The 21,209-nt window shown below is 42.4% G+C and overlaps 1 protein-coding gene across 5 annotated transcripts; it reads right to left on the minus strand.

Moving 5' to 3' along the window:
• Positions 1–262: 262 nt before the first annotated feature.
• Positions 263–18,715, minus strand: LOC148814065 (inositol polyphosphate 5-phosphatase K-like). 5 transcript variants are annotated; one of them, XM_088907013.1, is made up of 14 exons: positions 17,768–17,838; positions 16,803–16,884; positions 12,098–12,202; positions 11,055–11,163; positions 9,419–9,535; positions 8,613–8,788; positions 8,259–8,370; positions 7,791–7,900; positions 5,740–5,766; positions 4,416–4,665; positions 3,419–3,556; positions 2,794–2,877; positions 2,167–2,271; positions 263–1,739 (listed from the first exon to the last, which is right to left on the minus strand). In XM_088907013.1, exons 2-14 carry the CDS (start codon positions 16,874–16,876, stop codon positions 1,641–1,643), a joined length of 1,506 nt encoding a protein of 501 aa, XP_088763139.1. In that variant the 5' UTR covers positions 16,877–16,884; positions 17,768–17,838; the 3' UTR covers positions 263–1,640. The 5 variants fall into 5 exon arrangements, with proteins under 5 accessions (XP_088763139.1, XP_088763141.1, XP_088763140.1 ...); XM_088907015.1 differs by lacking the exons at positions 5,740–5,766; positions 17,768–17,838 and adding an exon at positions 18,575–18,715 and having other exon boundaries at positions 4,497–4,665; XM_088907014.1 differs by lacking the exons at positions 5,740–5,766; positions 17,768–17,838 and adding an exon at positions 18,575–18,715.
• Positions 18,716–21,209: the final 2,494 nt, after the last annotated feature.

Here is a 21,209-nt window from a genome sequence, read left to right on the forward strand (position 1 = left end):
GCCCTGTGAAGGAAACCAGGAATAAAAACAGCACTAGGAGCTCTGTATTAAACAGGTGGCAGATACAGACAAAACATACCACCCCCTGCATCTTAAACTAGTTTTAATAAGAAATCTGTAATGCCACTAGCAAGAGGGGATTCATAAAAAAGGTTTAACAAACAAAAGGTATTATAGTTAATGTCTGCAAGAAATTGTATGAAAAACATTTTTTAAAAGAAAAGCTTAAAAATTAAGAAGAGCTAACACAAGACAGATACAATTTAGAATAATAAAACATTTTTATTAGCATTTGTCACTATGAAAATAGAGCACTTCTGGTTTTCCCATATAGGAACATTACAGATCAACATTGCACACTAGAAAGCATTTTAAGTACATTACAGCAATATATATATAAATAGAGATTAGAAAAAAACATTTAAAACAAAAAGACAGGCCCTCAATATTGTAAAATGTAACTCTGCTGTGACTCCTCTGTGCATTTGGAAGCATTAAGTGGCGAGTGGCAGCCTGAGAGCCTGTGTCCTGTGGCTCCAGACTCCTCAAGAAACTCTCTTACACTCATACTCCATCACTGCAGACAGTACAGCAAGGATGACTGAACATGTTAAGATATCCACTCAACAGCATGTTAGCAATACATTTAAAATAATATAATTTTGCACGAAGTGACATATATCTAAAGATAAAATTAAATAAAACTGTGCAACACGATAGTCATTCTTTCTTCTCTATGTTTAAGTAGATCACATTCTTCAATCTTAACAGGATTAAAACAAAGACCCTGAAATGAAATGCTTTTGAAAGAAGGGAACATCAGTTTATGCCTGTAACTGAAAAGGGCATTGGAAAACAAAACTTTAAGAAACACAAATTTTGTATTTTGCAATTTGGAATCAGTGTCTCTTATATTCTACATTTTAAAAACAAAAGTAAAGATTTTGAAGGTAATTCATGGGGAATGCAAACAAAGGTGAGGCATGAGATCTGGGATCTAAAATAATCTGGAGGCTATTTTCAGGTGAATAAAAACCCCTGGAAAAACCCTGAGGTTACACCCCTCCCGCTTGAACAGTGCAACCACGTCATCCCCCCTCCCACTCCCAGAATGCCATGGTGTTCTGTGGTTGTGACAATGCCTCCCGGCACTGGTGAATGTATGTGGGGAGTGGTAAGAATGTCTCCTCCCAGCTAAAATCTTACCTGAAGGAGGCTGAAATCAGTTTTCAATTAACAAGTATTCCTTCTTCAGAATTGATGTGTATGTACTATTTATAATGAATGTCTCTGAAGCATTTATATACACACTCATTGCCAAAATATTCATTCACAATGCATTCATCAAATAACATTATGGTGCATTAGGAGGAGGAGCTCAGAAGCTCACAGAAGCACCAGAGAAGACTCTTCCCAAGCCTCATGTGGAGCCAGTCAGTGGCAGTGCTGTGCCCCTGAAACAGACATGCTGGACCCTATTCAGGCCTTTTCAGACTGTGCCGTCCTGTAGTGTACATACACGGAGAGAGTGCGCTGTGATGGTGTGAGGGAAGAAGACACCATTCGAGCACTGAGATTTGGGGTGAGTGGCTTAGCTGACAAAAACAGGACAGATCTCTAGTAAAGTAGGGGAAGGGTTCTCAGAAATCTTGGTTGGAATTCAAGCTGGTTGCATTTTCCAGACCACCGATGTTCTCCGAGGCCAGTCCCTCTTCTATGGCAACCTTAGACTCGTGGATCTGAGCAGAACATACATTCACACATTAGACACAGTCCAAGCCGGCAAGACTGCACAGGCTCAGAACTCCTTAAGGAGACCAAGTTTCATTTTAGTCAGGAATCATGGAGTGTTAAAGAAATGTCTTATGTCCATGAATTTCTAAATTTAAATTTGCTACGTTTATATAAAGAAATCTAAAACAAGTAATGAATATTTTGAAACACACAGGCTCTCGTCAACCACGAGGCTAATGCCACAGCCCATGTGTGCAAACCAAGGATGAACTGCAGGGCATCACTGTCCTGTTTAAGCTACTGTAGGGTCTCATTGGATCATATTTTTAAAAGAAGCTTTAAATGACTGCAAAGGCAATGCATACGACGTCAGGAATTCTGACCTTGACCTGTCTGTGTGGTGATGAGCAGAGAGGAGAGGATGGATCTCACCTGGAAAGGGGCACTGATCCCAATGATGCACTGCAAGTTACTGCTGTAGTAGCACAGCACGAACTCTCCCCCCAGCACCGGGATCTCATTCATGCCCACATACACCTGCACAGGAGACAAACCACCACAGGTAAATCAGAGACAATGACCTTCACAGTGTGCCTGTATATGGTGTATAAAACACAGTGAGGGAATGGTCAGAAGCAACACAGCATTTCCAAAAGAGACTGGTAAGGTCCTGCGCAGTGGATGCTTTGTTGATTTGTTAGAATGACAATAGTAAAGATTTCAAATAAATTATTAATTACATCTTAAAGACTGAGGCTATCTAATGTCAATTCCAGTTTGAATGCTTAATGTATATTTCAAGTGTTTTCTTGAAACGATTTGCATGGAGTGTCCATTTCATCCTTACATTCTAACTTGCACAGCAGTAGAGTAAATGTAATTCTAATTAATGTTACGTGAATTCTCTTACTTTTAAATCAAAACTTTTTTGTTGTTGTTGTTTAAGTCAGGCTCAACTGATACCCAGGCAGTTGGATACATGTTGCTGCACTGTAATTGTTTTATTAGTACAGAGGTCATTACATTTAGCAAAGTTACCATGGGCAAGCAGGTGATTACCTGGACAGCCTCTTCGTTGTACTGCACTTCATCATCCTTCACCCACACATAAGTGACGTAATCGCTGTAGCTCCTGAAGCCCACCTGTAGGGGCGACATCTCAGTTCTGGCACCTGCCGTTTCTAGTGCAGCCCTCCCTCCACTAATACAATGCACTGATTTGCAACTTTCCTCTCAAAGACAGTAAAAAATTTAAATGATAATTCACTTTATTGTCCTTCGGAAATTCAATATCAAGCTTCCCTGTTTAACGGTCTTAAACTGAAGTTCGGGAGGTGTGACAACAATAGAGCTGTTCTAAAACATAATCGATCTTGACACCCTTTCTCAAAAGCTGTGTGTGTCATACACAAACCCCTCTTATCTCATTTCGCCCCTGTCCTCCTATGCAACTGCCCCTTGGTCCACTCCTCTCCCTGCTGGGGTCCAACTCTTCATGTCCTGTGGTCAGCTGGCTGTTAAACCCAGTCTCATTCTACCCAAGTACCCAAAATAAACATCCTCAAACACATCTAATTATCGGGGTCATTATTCCTCATGAAGTGTAATGTACAAGCGCTGGTTAAGCCATGGAATGATGAACAGAGCACAAGCAGCCTGTGCCCAGGATGAGCTGAGGGCTGACCTTGTAGAGCCCGATCCAGTCCCAGGTGCTGCTGGAGAAGGGCTCCAGGATGCTGTAGGTGATGAGAGCATCTTGGTCAGCGCTCCACTCGCCCTCCGCGCACAGCTGCACCAGCGGGGTCTGGAACATCTTCTTCAGCTGGGGTTGGAGACACACCAAATCTGTAAGTGTTCTGCTACCTCCTTCAGGCTGACAGTCCCCCTAGTTTACAGTAAACTTCTTACATGCAATGACAAGACATTTAATTTATCAGTAGCTCGTGTAAAGTATTAAGGGATTAGCAACTCTGTAGGAATTGGACGAAAAAGGTTTCTGAAATAATGTCACAGTGTGACCAGGAGATTCAAAGCTCTGCTGGGGCCTTGCAAAGTTTTATTTTTCAAGACAATGTAGAATAACTACACACCCATAAAAGCATCACAGACAGGATAATTTCTTAGACTAATCCAACAATGTATTAGGATGGGGCGGAGTGGTGGCTCTGTGGCTAAGGATCTGCGCCTGTGGCTAGAAGGTTGCCGGTTCAAATCCTGCAGCCGGCAGAGGAATCCTACTCCGTTGGGCTCCTGAGCAAGGCCCTTAACCCGAACTGCTCCAGGGGCGCCGTACAATGGCAGACCCTGTGCTCTGACCCCAGGCTCTCTCCCTATCTGTGTGTCTGTATGTCTCATGGAGAGCAAGCTGGGGTATGCGAAAAGATAATTCCTAATGCAAGAAATTGTAAGGGTTAATAAAGTGATGTTAAACATTTTGGGGTGTTTTATTAAATGACTAGAAAGTGGACTTACAACTGGAAAATAGAAGGATTTTAAAGAGATGTGGGTGTCTAAATAAAAATATCCAGCGATTCTGGGATTTAAAGAAATGGCTGAAGATCCCTGGGCCATTAGGCAGTTAGCAACTGAATAAGCAAGAATAAGCCATTTATGCTCTTAGATTTTTCTCTTATCATGGTGATCTCAAATTTTGCAAGTAGCCCTTAAAATCAGATTCTCACCTCCAGAATGAAAGTGCCGGTGACTGGTTTGTGGTCGCTAATGCCATAGCTCATGTGACTGGTGTAGGAGTCTAGAGTCACCTTGACTGGAGATACCAACTCCTTCACTTGTGTTTGCTCCTCCCCTTTCGATTCCTCCTCTTGCTCCTCCCCTTTCACATTAGTCTCCGCCTCTTCGGCAGCATCCTGGTCACTACTCATCACCCGCCACAGTATCCGATCCGTCCAGGCTGGCTTCCTTTTCTTACCACTGTCAACAGGAACAGGGGGCATTTGAGAGTGCAGGGATGGCTGGTAATGTCTGGGAACGTCTGGGAAGACTTGAATGAACGTCAAAGTTTCTTATCCTTGTATGAAAATTCTGCAAACTAAGACTAAATTATTACCAATTTTCTTCTGAATATAGCCTGAAACCAGTGTTTCTGACTGGTTGTCAACCCATCATTCATGCATTTAGATAGTTCCCCCCATCTGGCTTGGTGATGCAGGCACATTCTGGTCGTGACCACTATTAGTGCAAGCAGAAAATGACATGCACACTAACTGATAGAAACAGCTGTTCTATTCTTTTAGCAAAAGGGTGCCTTATGAAAAACACATTTCCATCCCAAAAGAGGATAACAGGGACAAGTGAGGGTGCTAACTACCCCTCTTGGAGTGGGAAAAGGAGGGTGCGAAGGTTAGTTTGGAATCAGAAAGGCTCATTCTATACCTAAGAATACTGCCACATAGCACCACATGCTCCCTATGCGAAAGAGATACTCTCAAGATCATTATTAAAAGTAGTAATATTATAAGGGTCTAAAATTTATCCAACTGTAAGGCAAACAATAATTATTTTAATCACTAAATTATTTAAATTTAACACACTGCTTTATAAAAGGCTTTGAACTATATTTCTGATTTTAACTGGATTATTTCCCTCATAATTTTATTTTAATTTTGTTTTTCTGAAGGCATACTTCAGTACAGTGTCTGCTTATATAATGCAATAAAAAAGCTGAATTAAAGGTGTTGGTCACCACATGGTCAGCTGAGCAGGAGCTACTGCAGCTGCACAAATCCACCCAAAGGACAGCAAAACAACTGCAACCTCTGCACTGAAGTAAACACCAAGGCAATGTACCATTGCCCTTTAAAGGGACTGAGAAGGTCTTTCTGGGTCCTGTGGAGCCTTTCATTCTATGGGCAGTGTTCCTGGGGTTCAGTATTTCCTGCTGGTCTACCAAAAAAATTGAACTGGTTTTCTACTTTAGCACAAAATGCACTGTGTAAAGTCCACAGAGATATGAGAGGGATTCAAGGAGAACTTTTTAACTCTTACTTAAAACCCAACCACGTCTTCTGCTCCCTGCAAAAAGAACACAAGTGAATATTTTATCAGAGGCCAGGGTCTCACAATTGGAGCAGTAGGAATACAACTTTAAAAACTTTGGATGTAAGTTCAAAATGACCAATTGATTTTTTTCTGAGCACCTACTTCACAAGTCATCCCTTAAATCCAGGGCTCCAGATATGAGAATAACGAGGTTCTACTATTGTACTAATTTTCAAAGCTGTATTGTCCCTATTACCCATCAACATTGATAATATTTGAAGAAACACTTCATCTGGTTCCCTAACAGGGCTAAGGTTGATCGGCCACCCGAACTGTAAACAACAGCATTGAAGTTTAAAAAAACTAACACTCAGAAATAAAAAGCCAAGAACACATCCCTAACAGAGAGAAATCACATTTAAAGAAACCTTGCATCTGAGTGTCCATTGCTGTCAGATTGTCCTGACAGCAGATTAGTGTATGCCCTTGCTTTCAAGCAAAGTTGTTATAGGAACGCACACTGAATTACTCTGGCAAACCCAGAATCCCTGTTGACATAAAATAAGTAGATACAATATATTTATGTTTTTTTAAAGATATAGAATAGATAATGGCTAAATCTGTGTGCTTGGTAGGTAGCACGTTTGTGGAAGCTGAGACTTGCAGCAGAAAAAAACTGCGCAAATAAAAATCTAAAAGAATGTAAACTAGGGCTGCATAGTGGCGCAGTTGTTAGTATTGGTTCCTCAGAGCACTGGGGCTCTGTGTTCAATCCCTGGAATGCTGTCTGTGTGGAGTCTGTATGTTCTCCCCGTGTTCATGTGGGTTTCCTCCAGGTGCTCTGGTTTCCCCTTACAGTCCAAAAACATACTGGAAAGTTAATTAGCTTCTGGGAAAACTGGCCCAAACTAGGAAAACTGTGTGACTGTGTGTGTCTGTGTGTGTCCTGTGATGGAGTCGCGTCCTGTCCACGGTGTAACTGCCTTGCACCCATTGCTTGCTGGGATAGGATCCAGCTCCCATGCAACCCTAAATTAGATGAGGCACTCAGAAAATGGATGGATGGAATGTAAACTGCCTTAGACATTTTTCTCTATGCCAGCAGGCACAGCATAAACAGCCATTGTCCTAGAGACAGCCCAGGTATGACGTTGAGGCCTCTGATCATCGTGATGCACTGACATGAGATGAGTGCATTCTAGGGGTTACTGAGGCTGTGCTGTTATCCAGGAATAGATGCAAGACACGGCTACGTTACAGGGCATCAAACTAGGACAGAGGTGTGTAATATAGAGAGGTTTGTATAAAATACATCAAGTGAAACATGAGACAATGTGCTTCCCTGTTGAGAACTGTCAAATAACATCATGGCTAGGGTCCTACTTATTGTACAATACACCAGACATTGCAGATGACACATTATGTGGTTTCTATCCCAGTTTATAGCAGTGCATGGGGACGACGCACAGAACCCAACACAGAACTGCTGTAAACTTTCAGGGACTGGTCTTTTTCTTCCTGACTTCCCCCCAAAACTTGATCAGTAAGATTCACATCTATATCCTCTGTGTGCTGATAAATCCAAGCTCTAGTTTGTGCTAGATCACTCTGAGACTCATTTTTGTGTAAACTCCAGTTAGATGATTAAAGAAGGAAGGAAGAAAGTTGCTAGAAAAAAAGCAATAGAATTTGATAGTGCATGAGATGAATCATTGCTGTGATCAGTCAGATCACTCATGGGAGGAAACAAAGAAAATTATAGCACCACCTAGTGCAGCTTGCTAGCTCATACAAACACTATGATTTTGTTGTGTTTCTATAAGACTGGAACTAGTAGCTCAATAGATTTAAAAGGCAGATTGTACTCTCAATTTAGAATTTAAACAAGTTTTATAATGCCAATAGGTGGCAATATCTACAGACAAAAGCTTACAGAGGCAGTTAAATGACACTGAATGAATAAGGGAAAACTGACGTCAAGTTGTAACTGTGTCTTATCAGCACATCTACAGCAGGTATACAGATACACCCGTAGCTCAGCAATGCCCTCAGCCTACCTGGTGTCATAAGTCTCCGAGTGCAGGTCATACTTGTAAGTGGGCTTGAATCGCAAAGGGCCCTCTTGGAACTCCCTCAGGAAGGCCTCCTTCTTTTTTGCCATGTTCAGCTACAAAAAGACAGATCAGTTTGAAATACAAAACACACAGAGACCAACACATTCCCAAACTACCAGCCTGGAGATGTAGCCAGTACTAGCGTTATTCAATAATTGGCTTGGTCAAAACTCACATGGCCCTAAAGAAAATCCCCAAATCCCATCACAATATCTAAAGAAAACCTTCTCCTCTAATCCAGTCCTGTTTAATACCCAATACCTTAGGAGACAATGTTATACCGGAGAACAACAGAGTCCAAATTCCTGACATTTCTAGTCGGTCTCACAGTGTCAGAAGCCTGCGTCTGGACTCAGTGTCTGAGCGCAGTGTCCGTAAGACACAGCCCACCTCTGAGCAAGTGCTGCTAACCTGGTCCTTCTCCCAGAGTAAATGGAAGCGCTTGTTGTTGATGGCCTCTCTCATGAAGTGCATGCCATGATCTGCAATGCGAAAATTCAGATCTCCAAACCAGAAGACCACCCTAGCCAAGACAAAGACAGAGAACTTTAGAAAATGCTACAAAAACTTAGTGTTCAAGTTTCCATTCCTTTTCCTTTCAGTTTATAATTGACGAGTATCCCCCCTCACTTACTGTAACCCAGAAATCAGGTGCCACCACACAGACCACCTACTTCCCAAGTGTCACCTTAGTCAAGCACCACTATGAGAAGACATGTCCAGCTTATAATGCAACAGCCCCTCACTGAAAGCCCTATTTCTTACTTGTGGTCGAGAATGTTTGGCACATTGTCCGTGTCAAATGCATGCGTTTCCAGGATGTGCTCAATCTCGTCCACACGCTGACTGGCGTTCTCCATATGTGCCATCAGGTGGCAGTTGAGGAAACAGATCAAGTGACCATAGAAAGACATGCGGACAGACACACCTCCTTTATTCCCCTGTTGAAGGCAAATCGACAGTTCTCAATACTCAGTGCAACCAGGCAGGGCTTTGTTCCAGCAGCTAGCAGACAAGCTGGTTAACAAGGATTTAGTCAACACTGCACTGCAGAACTCGAGAAATGTACTTGAAAATTAAATGTTTTAATAAACAGAAATCCCAGGCTGAAGCACATAGGTATAATACACAAGACACAGAGGAATTATAAGAAAGTATCCCATCATTCTGTTTGTGTTACCAACGCATTTCTGAAAATCTCAAGGTATGATGTACAAATGTGCACTGCATATTTCATTTTGACCTCTGAGATTTTGCTTCACCACTGTTAATATGAATGAGTACACTGGCTGCGGTTTCTGGCCAAGACAATTCCCAACTCAACATTTTTAAGACTCGTGGTAAACATGCAATACTGCTGAACAGCATGCTGGAAAGACAGCTGCAGTCAGCAGGCAGCCCTTCACCTCCCCTTCTGTTCATCTGCATCAAACTCATGAGTTGAGTTGTAGAACTGGACACCAGATTACTTATAAGCATGGCAGAAAATTTTGATTTTTTATATTGTTTCAGTTTTAACTTGGTTTTATCATTTGCTGGTGCCTGAAGGCAGGAATCGCTCTCTTTCCTACCCAGTATCCGTAGATGCCGGTGCGGGTGTAGCTGGCCTGGATGTCCCGGATGAAGGTGATGTGCGCTTGCTTGGCAAAGAGGAGCAACAGGAGTCCCTGCATGCGGATGGATATCAGCTGCAAGAGAAGGGACGGACAGGGTTGGGAGCCAATGAGCTTGCCTCCATTCTGAAATCAAAGCTATTAATCAAAAAGTGAGGTGAAGAGAAAATATTTATTTTCAAGACAAATGTATATGAAGTTATGGGCTCAACATGAAACAGCTAAGCGAACAACTGGCCATTGGCCATTCATTGAGTCACAGCACAACATGGCCACTTGGTCACGAAAGATTCCAGGGCACTACTCACACAAACAGGAGTATGCACCCCTGTGATCTGGCTAAATGTCACTGTGCTCAAACAGTCTGGCCTCCCTAAAGTTCCCCCCGGTGCAGCAGTTCCTCACTCCTGGCCTGGATCTGCTCCTGCAGAGCAGATGCTGAGCATCACCCAGGGTGGAGGAGGAAATGGGTCTCCTTTAGTATGAAAGGGGATAAATATGTGTGAAAATCTATTATTATAAATTGGCTTTATCATTGGTTCCCAACTAATAGCCTGAACATTTCTGTTATGAGACAGCATGTGCTCTGCTTCTCACTAACTGCTTTGCGGATTCTAACCTGTCCAGAAATAAAGCAAACGGATCTAGAGTGGATATTGAAAGGAAGTGGTCCCTTTGGAGAAAATGTTCTTAATGACAGACGAATCTCCTGGGCACCTGTCAGCTATTCAGGACCCATTCTGTACTGTGTACAGGGCTTCAGCACTTTAGGGTCGACAGGTTCATTCAGAAGACAGGGGAATGAGAGAGATCATACAGGCAAAAGAGCAACTCCACGTGCTGCCAGTATGAACTGCAGGGAACTCTAGTGTGATCTAAGTTAGCTAGTATTATCCCACTGTTCCTCTCAAGCAAACAGAGGTTTCCAGATAACAGGGGACACTACAAAGACATACATGTTCAGACACTCTGAGAATAAAAAGTTTAATAAAAAATGAAGGCTTAACAATATTAATTGGTTTGGACCACAAATGAGACTCTGTTTGATAAACAAACCATGCCCTCTCACTGTATTAACAGCCCCCTAATGAGGTGGATGACAATGCCTTCCATTGTCCAGGAAGGCCAAGTCAGCAGCGAGAGATACAGCACACACACACGTCTCTGAAAGACACTGAAGCTCTGAATGGGATGGCAGCCTGGCCCAGTACTGCAATGAAAAGGTCCTGCATCAAGATGCCATTAGTTTCAGCCTTGACTGGAGATACAGCTTCAACTACAATTCTTTAAATATGGTAGCACCTCTTTTAACCAGCTCTTAGTTTGCCACAAGCCTACAGCAGTGTCAGTGTTCAGGAATTTTATGCTTTTGCATTTTGAAAAAGAAACAAAGTCTTCATGTGTGAGAGGAGAAGACCGCTTTGTTACAGCATCATAGCTTTCCCTAACTTGCAGGCACAGATGGTGCTACACAGAGAACTGGCATGGAATTCATTTTTACTTTCATCAGTTTTTTACGCTCATGTTTGAAGCTCTAGAACTCTAGAAGGTGTGAACTGAGACGGACGTTGCAGAGAAGAGTAAAAGACCGAACCTTCACATATCCCAGCGGGGCAAGCGTGTCCATCAGGAGGCGACTCCAGGGGTCCTCGAACGTCATGTCATTAATAAAATTCAGAAGCCTGGAGTTGACTTCCTGCAGCCTGCAGAGAAAACACAGAACAGCTGCCAAAGGCACCAGAGATACCAGCCTATGCCACCCGCATCCAGCATGCCGGAGTGCAGCTGTAGGCGGGCACTCTGCACTGGCAGCTCCTGAATGGGTGCACACGCCTTTCAGGGCTTCTTTATTTTCCGCTTCGAACATGACTGAACATGTCAGATGTCAACTGACACACCAGGGACCTGTGTGAGGACTTTGTTGCCTTCTGAGCAGTGATCAGAGGTATTCTTCTCTTCTCGGGCATCAGCAGCTGTGGTTGAGGTACGAGTACAGTACTGCATGTCTTGGGCTGAATATGTAAGAAACATATTCCTAATTCTTAGTAAGAAAGGATTTTCTGCAACATACATGTCTGCTCTATTTTGTTTTAGTCTTTAACTGGGACTTAATTTTTATTCTGTGACTTAAAGTTCTTATTGTTAGCTATGACTGTACTGTGATACTGGCATATTTTATCATGTGACAGAACTGTAGCCCTTATAGCTGGTGTTAAAAAAAGTCAAACGGTAACATAAAATGATACATAAAGTAGAGGCTCACATCACTCTAAAACAGAGCTTTAAAATAGTTATTACAGAGAATAAATTGTGTGAATTTCAAGGTAGGATGTTGCATGTTTTGATGTCAATGGAGTCTCTATGTGGCATTTAATTTTGCTTTGTACAACAAGCTGTTTTACTGTTGTTTGAAGTAGGACCATTTGTCACACACAACAGTCCTGTAAGCAGGGTGCTGACAATACCATGGAGCAGATCTCAAGAGAAAGTGCTCTTAAAGGAATGGCAGAAACCGAATAAGCAATACTCCTTTAAAGGGAGAACAGATTTTGTAATTGCAGTAGAAAGTGATGAAAGATAAATGTAGACGGGAAGAAGCCTCTTGCAGGATGTCCCACCTGCTGGACACTCACTTACCCAATCACAAACAAGTCAGCAGGTTTCTCAGAGTCCAGTTCCAGCAGGGAGCTGACGTCGCTGGGGGGGGCAGCAGTCCCCACATTCCAGGTGACCATGTGCAACCTGAGAGAGAGGAGCAGAACCACAGCACCGCTGGTACATAAAGAAGGACACATTCCAGACATGGACAACTTGCATTGCATTGGTTCAGAGGAACATCGCTGCACTGCGTCTCCAAAGGCTATAAATAGCATCTCAGAAATTAAAAAAAAACATCCAACAAGAGTCCAGCTGAAAACCACATTACTCCATCCCCTCCTCACTATGAAAAATCTCAGTGATGTGCCTGTAAATGTATGATATGTATGACTGAGACATTTGACTAGAGACTTTCCCATTTTGTTTTTTAGTATGTCTGCACCTCTCGCATCACATCAGTTAAAGCATTCTGAGTACTGAAGTGGAGGAGGAATTTGTGCTCATTGCCCTGGTGGTCCTTGCCTGGACTATCTGAAATACATGTGAATTTCAGGAGCGTTAAACCACTCTCTCTCCCCCCAGTACGCCAGGGAGCAGATGGCCACTGCCAAGGCACCTGAAGCGCTCCTCCTCGCGGGTGCCCCGCTTCCCGCAGAGCAGGAAAGCCTCATTCAGGGTGCGAGACACCTCCTCCTGCAGCTCCTCGTCGGAGCTCAGGTCCTCCACGCAGGTCATGAGCTGCACCACGCGCTGCCGCAGGAGCAGCCGCCCACTGGTAGACACCGAGGCCGTGCTGGCCATGCTGTCGGAGCGGGCACGCGGCCCCGGGAGCCCCTCCGCATCCTCCATCCGCTGGCAGGCTGGGTCGGTCAGGGCGAGCTGGCAAGACCCGCAGCAGGCAGTGAAGCTGCACACGCAATCACACACTGCCTACCGGCACTTCTGCTAGGACTATCCGATTGCGGCAGCAAACCAGTAGCAATGCAAAACAAGCCGATCGATGAAAATAAAGATGATTAAATTACTGGTCCAAGTGTTCAGTGTTAAGTTCTTAAAAATATATGAATGAGCTACAATCAATGGTTCCAGTATGAATCAGCAACTGCAATTCAGACAACAGTTTCTTGTTCTCTTTCTTGAACTTCTTTTGCATCCAGAATAAAATCCTTTTCAAAGTTCTTCAGTCAAAAGGTAATTTCTTGCAGTTTACAAAGCTGTAGTCTGAAGTTTCAGAGCAGGTGAACAAGTCCTCCTTCTTTCAGCACGGGAGGAGCTCAAGCACCTTGACTGGCCGGCCCAGCAAGACCACCAAAAAGACAGAAGGAAAAACACCAAAAGACCAACTTCCTAATGAAGTAACAAGCCCACTTCTCCTTTAGGTCCAATTGTGCTCCTCAAATGAATTGGTGAAAACAACAATAAAACTTAAAAAGGTGTTCTGCCTCTCAAGTGGAGGATTATTTAAATCTCCAGGAACCCACGTGACGGAGAGGCCTTGGTGACCAGAGGCTGGCGACTGCGTCTGTGCTGGGCACTGGCTGATTCCAGCATCACTGGCCCATTGTTAGGAGACATTTGAGCTCTAATCGGGTTAATATTCCAGTGAGGCAAATAATGATTTGTCTTGTGCATAAGAGTTGGACTCTATAACACCAACAGTCTTGCTCTCCAAGCCAAATCACGACAAAAGGGGGTCTATCCCCCTCTAGCCCCAGTCTAGCCCCAATCCTCCACCTAGCCTCTTAACATGCTATTGGTCCACTGTGGTGGTCAGGCCACACAATACATTAAAATTAAGTCAGCAGGTTAAAAAAGGCATTGGCAAAGTAAATAACGGTCTGAATTAAATTTGATACCTTTGGCTTATTTTCAATGTCACTGAAGAGTTATCAGAACAAGCTGAATAACTTTCGCCACAGCATCCATTGGCTTGGCCAGTACAGTATGGAATTGTTCAAAATGATACCAAACTGGGCAACCTTAACGTTTACTTTAATTCTTATTGGAAAATTAGATTCTCTTACAATTACTTTGCTTAAAATTGCATTTTAAAAGAAGGTAACTACATTACATTATTCAGAGAGTAGTATCTGTGTATGAAATAGATGTAGCATATGCGTCATGACTTAACGGACTATCACCATTAACAGACCACCCTTCCCCCATCAGGATGTTAAATTTTGCTTTTACTGTATTAACAGGACTCATAGATGTCATAATGCCCTGATTTTAGGTACATAGGTGCAGAGAGAAGTGAAGCAAAAGATCAAGGTGGCCCATTTATCCCGTCATACTTGTTTTCTTTTGCTAGAATAAAGCTAACAGATTGCTGGGACCAAGGCTGCACCAATCCAACAGCTTTCCAGAGCTCTCAGACAGCCACAGGCCTGCGGTACAGCTCACTCCTCACCCCCCCGTCACCCCACTCCTTCCAGGACAGCTCTGGAGCTGAAGCACACAAAGAAGAAAATCCGCTTTCCCCTGTGACAGCAGAGCTCTGGTTCTTAATTGGCATAACTCCTGGCTAATGAATTGAAACTGTGCTTGGAGTGCTCAGATGTCCAGAAAAAGACTGTTACACAAAACCCACAAATACCTCTTTCACAAGGGCTTTAATCCCCTCAGTTCACTGGATAATTCTGTCACAAGGTGCTTCCAGCATTCCTGAACATATCACAACAGAGGCATTCTTCAGATCAGGGGGCCAGGAGCAGGGTGAGGGTCTGAGCTCCACTTCAGACCATTTGAACTTGCATGATCTGTTCAGCTGGCCAAACTCCGTCTCCATTAGTCAGGACCAGTGGATGCAATAGTGACATTCTCAATCTTCTCAAATTGCCATAATTGGGAGCACTGCAAGCTGCATTCTGACATATGTATGTAGAAAGATACAAGGACAGCTCCCACTAGAAAAATCCCAGCACATTTGTCAGATGAGGTGCAGATTTTGTGAATAATATAAAACATAATTAAGTTAATATGAACAGTTACAAACAAGAGGAGGACACCCAGCTCATCTTGTCTCTTTGTTAGTCCCTAACTGAAGGATCCAGCTGTTTCCTAACAGAAGCCAGGGTATGGGCTTCAACAAGGCTGGGTAACATGTTCTACATTCCCACAACCCTCTGGCTGAAGACATACCTCCTGTCCTCAGTTTAAAATGTACTTCTTCGTAGTTTCCTCTTGCAGCCTCTGTATCTTCATGTAGGGTTTGCGTTTAATTGTTTATTCGGAAGAAATCTACTGGGCTGATGTTGTCAATGTCTTTGAGGATTTTGAACATTTGTATCAGGTTGGCTTATTGTCTTCTCTGTTCAAAACTGTACAGATTTAGTTCCTTCGGCCCATCAGTGTAGGAAATTTCTTTGTGATCTGGAATGTATCTGGTTGCTCTTTTCTGGACAGATTACACAGAAGCAACATCTTTTCTAAAACATGGCGAACAAAACTGTACACAATTTTCTAAATTAAGCCATGCTAGTGCATTGAAGATAACATCCCTTGATTTAAATTCTGCACTTTTAAATTTAAATATGTATTCTTACATACATATTTAGGATTTCCTTTTTATTCCTTCTCCTCATTGTCTAGAAGATATAAGCAGAAGCTGCATCAACACACACATCTGTCGTTTACATCAGTAGCCTCTTCTATCTCAGTTTCCCATTTTGTATCTGCAAGTTATCTTCTTGTTGCCTACACTGCCAAACCCTGGCTACCTATCCTAATGTCACTTGGATTCAACAAGGAGTGGCAACACATGCCAACTTGGGTGGACTTAACTTGACCAGTACACCCTCATCTTGTCGTGCAAGAGTGGCCCCTGTGACTGGCCAGGGCCTGCGAGTGTCCAGTGTGGTCTCCGAGGAGCGCTTGCTCTGCTGTAGGCTCCACAGCTCGCGCTGCCTGACCAGGCAAAGGAGCAGAAACACGTGCTTTCACAGAGCACACTATGAGCACCCTCACTCCTCTGATCGTGGACTGCATTGGTGAGTCAAACTGATTATTTCTGTGATCGGAAGCGCATAAACAGAAAATTATTGACAGCTATAATTTTTTTATCAATTCAGGAACAGTCTCACAAAACATAATAATATATATTATATATAAATAATAACATATGGAAAAAATGGCAAAAAAGTTCTATATTGGTCCAGCCTGAATACTAGGACTGATCTTTCCAATTTTTTTCTTCTTTCTACAGCACCTACCAGTTACTAATCCCTAAACTCCGTATGTATGTGGTAAGAAGCTCTAAATACAGTCCCAGGCGGCAATACCCTAAAAACCCCAGAGCAACGAGCACCTGCTTCACACCCGTGACCAAGAAGGAAGAAGAAGTGAGAGCAAATGAAGAACTAAGAGCACAGACTGTGTTCTCCAGCAGTGAGGAATCAGGTCTTTCCTCATGGCGACACATCAGTCCACACCTGACCAGCTCTGAGCACCAGAATCCTGCAGCCAGGTGTGAACCTGCCCTCGGGACGTGTTGAACACCTGGAGCATGAGGAAGGTCATCAATGGGCCATTTGACCCAAACAGTTCATGTGGTTGATAGTAGATGTTCAAGCCGGGGATCTCATTCACCTGTTTCAGACTCCCAAAGCCTTTTGTCTGATCAGACAACAACATTCAACATCTAAGGTTAAATAACCATCATTAGAATCATGTATCATGATCTACACATCGCAGAAACACTCAGCTCTCACACTGGCATCATTATCATCATCACCCCTAAAAGTACCTGAAAGTGTCCATCTTGGCTGCAGTCTTACTGCTGATCTTGGCCTGGGTCTCTGACGTAGGGCTTAAATGCATCCTTGAGCCTGTGAAGACACACACCACATCAGCTCACGGATGCAGCACCATCATCCCCAGGGACCCTGCAGTCACACAGTCCAGTGCTCTGGGAGAAGCCTGAGAAATCAGTGCTGCATCATTTGCACTGCTGACAAATAAGGTGTGTGAGATACCAGGAAAGGGTCAGGCTCAATCTGATGTTCCGTGCTGTGTCCTACAGCCCTAACTATTGTGAAATATTAATATTTTGAATGCAGTACTTACTTCTCTGTATATTACAAAACACTATTTGAAAACAAATGATGGAACAGACAGCTAATTCATAAAAACAGATTAGCCACGTACTGGATTTTCTCTGTGTCTAATCGCCTTTTCTAATCCTTCTGATGTCTGCTTTTCACAGCCCATCACATGCCTGGTCCAGAACAATCTGATCAATATGCTGCATGTCTTTTTCAGAATCGCTTCCCCAGAATTCCTTCTTATACAGGGCTGACGGTGAAGGTCTGCGCTTTTACTGTGCTCGTGATACAGGCACTCTCACGTCGTCTCCCCTTATTTATCGGGCGTCTCCATTTTCCAGGGCTGCTGTCAGAAAAGATTTTTCTCAAAGATTTTATGTTTGTGATTTTTTCCGCATCACTCCACTGCTGATATAGCTGTGCCATATCTGTCTATGGAACCAGAACATTAATAGCACGCTGTTTAATCATTCTATAATATTTAGCGTTATAATTTAACCCTTTAATATTTAAATCCAGAGACATCTTGAATGCCTGGTTCATGACAAGTGGAATTCTTTTTAAAACAATTTTTAATTAAAAATGATTAATCTATTAATGTTATATTGAGCTTCAAAACACATTTATGGCTCTGTTCAAGTACAGTTTTATTTAAAAATCTTTTTACCAGCCTGTGACGTTCACGGTAGACATCTGTTGATCAAACAGCGCAGACCCACATCTGCGTGACACTGGAACACTGACAGGACCCGACACGACACGGAAAACACCTGTGGGTGCGAGTGGTCTACAGCATGAACAACGAGAGCGTAATTACAGATCTTCGCGTTGCAGGAAACTGAAATCATCCTGATGCCACTCTCCATAAATACCGGACTTGCAATACACGAGCTGACACGTCTTACCGTCTTAAGAGTTCCAGTTTTAACATCAGTCAACTGGTAAAGTGCCAACAGCTTCAACATAGTAGCGTTCCTACTATAAGTGCATGTGTAAACACGCAGAGCACAATCACGCATCCCACGTTAGACGGCAAACGACCGTGTTTAACATCATTATTACTATCCACATTAACACTAAGCACTGCCCTGCTTCGCCTATGTACGCCACTGTGAAATACTGTTATTTCCATAGTTGATTCAGGCTGAGCCAAATAAACGCGGAAAGAAAAGAATTTCATGCTGCCCGTTCACTCCACGATTTCCTTTTTTTTAGAAATAATCTCATCTTTCAGACATTTACGATTTCTAGGCAGAAGTCGCAAAATAAGTTTAAAGGCATCTCTGACAGCACAGATTAGCGCATCAGTTGACTAATCAAGTATTTACAGCACCGCCCCTCCTCTCCGATCAAATAAAGGCTAAACGGATCCGCCAGAGAGGCATCAGTTTACTTCTAGATATTTTCCTGCTAATCTGAACATGGTCGATTCACAAAGTTTCCATTACCATAAAAACAAAACATTAAGTCATACCGTGCGGTAATAATGAGCCAGCTACGCCAGTCCCGCTGTCCGAAAAACAAACAGGTGCATCTGCTGTGCCTACTGCTGAGTGACCGGGCGCTTGCTGCCAGCCCGAGTGCAGCTAGCGGCATGAAGGCGCTGGAGCTGTCTTCCTATTTGCGGTGCCGTTCACAATAAAAGTCCTCTAAAACACGCTAAAACTCCTGGACAGTGTAAAGTTGCATTTCTGGCAAAACAACAATTTGTGCATCCTCAGAACTGGGTGGAATGCGATACGGAGACTCGCAGCTAATAGAAAATGACCGGTCTTCAGTCGTTTTTACCTCCTTGCTAATGTTTTTGGTGTTTTTATATCACTTCCTCTTGGCAAATTGGTACAGTGCTGGACAGGGGCAAGTGTCGCTTCTGACCAAACAAAACTGTGTACATCTCAAAACGCTTTTTATCGTATGGGAAAAAAACAGGTTATGAGAAAAACAGTTTAAAGAGAATGACAATTTACAGGAGTATAAATGAAAGAATAGTTTTCTGGGTCAGCTTCAAAGGAACAGGTAAAGGTTTAGTTCATGCTGAGAGAAAAAGAAAGACAACATTTCGGCTGCAGAACCTTTTTCAGATTTGAGGGCGTAAATGAAAAGAAATGTAGAGATCAGTAGAGGTGATCTGCAATACAAAAAAACATGAAAAATTCCGGAGAATGTTAAAAAGTTACAAGTAACCTAGACGAAATTACTACGCAGGTTTGTTTTAAGGTTTTTATTTTTTAAATACAAAAGGGAAATACAACAAACAGGGGTATTTTATACAAATATACAAATGTCACAACGTAATAGAACAAAGGTACCATCAGGTGAAGGAAAGAACAAGAGAGAAAAATCACTACGCAGGTGTTGCCGCTACTTGTCGCTTTGCTAAGCGCTGCTGTTCTCGTTACTGATGACTTTTACTTTGATTGAAATTCGGCTGTTTACAAACATTTCCGGTTCATTCGCGCTGCTTAATGGTGCACGTTTCACGACCTTGATGATGCTATATGTACTCTAGTACATACTTTTTTTGTTATTGTTACAATAAAAAAAGTTTTAAAAAATATCTTCACGCCGCTTTGCCTCCTGTCACTGAGCAGGAATTGTGAGGTGTTCCGGGTCACGGAGCTGGGCGGTGGTGGAGTTACGGATTCAGGAAATTGACGTCACTCAGGAGAAGTTGCTGTATTAGTACTGTAGGGAGGTTTGATATATGTAAAAAATACAATTTAATCATATAACTTACTTATTACCTCTGGCGGTTAAATGTTTATTTTTCTGTTTGTGTTTGTTCTCTTGTACCTAATTTGATCCTCTGATTGTATTTGTATTTGTAAATTCTTTACACATTTAATAAAAAAATTTAAAAAAAGTACTGTAGGGAGGTTTGATCTTCGAATATCAGATATGTAAATTCACTGAGTTGTGTCTTCAATGTCTTGTTTTAAAAATGAATATTGTCTCCCTGACATAAATTAAAGTAAATCTAAACCTAAAATGAATATTACACTTCCTAATGTTTTGCAAAATGGGCAGTGGATATTCCGAGGGATGTGTTCACTGAGTAGCCTGTAGTTTTTGTAAAAAAAAAAATTGTAACTTTATGTGATATTTTAGAATTTATGCGGAATAATCAAAACTTCATACTATTTACATTATTTGATGGTACTAGTAAAGTTGGCCCATGCCTCTCAAGAAAGCAGTGAAAGTTATTAGAACATCAAGGAAATGAAACCTGTGCAATATTTCCATTAGAAAACCTATATGTTTTTTTCTCTTCACATTTTCTGTATACTTCCTTACCAGTTTTTCAAAATATTGTGAAAACATCTTTGCTTTCAAATTTAAAATATCAAATTGTAATGCTTTATTGAGAGTTGGAAACTCCTGTGTTATAACACACGTAGACGAAATGGCAGCACACAAAGACCAGACCTGAATGAGCAATTGGTGGTGAACACAAACTAGTAAGAATTCATGGCTGATGGCTGGAATACTAGCACCACCCAAAAGAGAATGGTTTGTTTCACACTCCCACTACCTTTTGTGTAAGGAAAGGCCTCCTCATCACAGTTTTAAATGCACTTCCATATAGTTTCCACTTGTGTTCTCTTTGTGTTTCACTGCCTCTGGGATGGCCTTGTCTGTGCCTTTGATGACTTTGAATATTTGGATGAGGTCCCCTCTGTTGAAGACGAAAAGGTTCAGTTCTCAAGTTGAAGTTCAGTGTAGGATGTTGAGTAAGGTAAAGTCGCAGAATATATCTAAGTGCTGTTCTGTAGTAATTCCAGAGCTGTAATACCTTTTTAATATAATAAATTAAGGACAACATGATAGCGTAGGGTTTAGCAATATTACCTCACTCTGCTGGGGCTCTGGGTTCAATTCCAGACCTGGAGTGCTGTCTGTGTGGAGTTTGTATGTTCTCCCCATATTTGCATGGGTTTCATCCAGGTGCTTTTGGTTTCTTTCCATAGTCTGAAGATGTGCTGGTAGGTTAATTAGCTTCTGGGAAAAGTGACCATGGTGCGAGTGCATGTACAGTATGTCTGTGTTTGTGTCTGTCTGCACCGCCATGGACTTGTGTCCCATCCAGGGTTATCCTGCCTTGCACCTTT

The sequence above is a fragment of the Atractosteus spatula genome, chromosome 27, assembly GCF_055471065.1.
Source record: "Atractosteus spatula isolate fAtrSpa1 chromosome 27, fAtrSpa1.hap1, whole genome shotgun sequence".
NCBI classification, from domain to species: Eukaryota; Metazoa; Chordata; class Actinopteri; order Semionotiformes; family Lepisosteidae; genus Atractosteus; species Atractosteus spatula.

Excerpts from the sequence above, each read along its gene's own strand:
- LOC148814065 (XM_088907017.1), bottom strand. The coding sequence starts at position 12,907 with ATGGAGGATGCGGAGGGGCTCCCGGGGCCGCGTGCCCGCTCCGACAGC. Across the intron at positions 2,272-2,793 it reads ACAACGAAGAGGCTGTCCAG|GTGTATGTGGGCATGAATGA; the intron begins GTAATCACCTGC and ends TCTCCTGTGCAG. Across the intron at positions 1,740-2,166 it reads GGATCAGTGCCCCTTTCCAG|ATCCACGAGTCTAAGGTTGC; the intron begins GTGAGATCCATC and ends TGTTCTGCTCAG.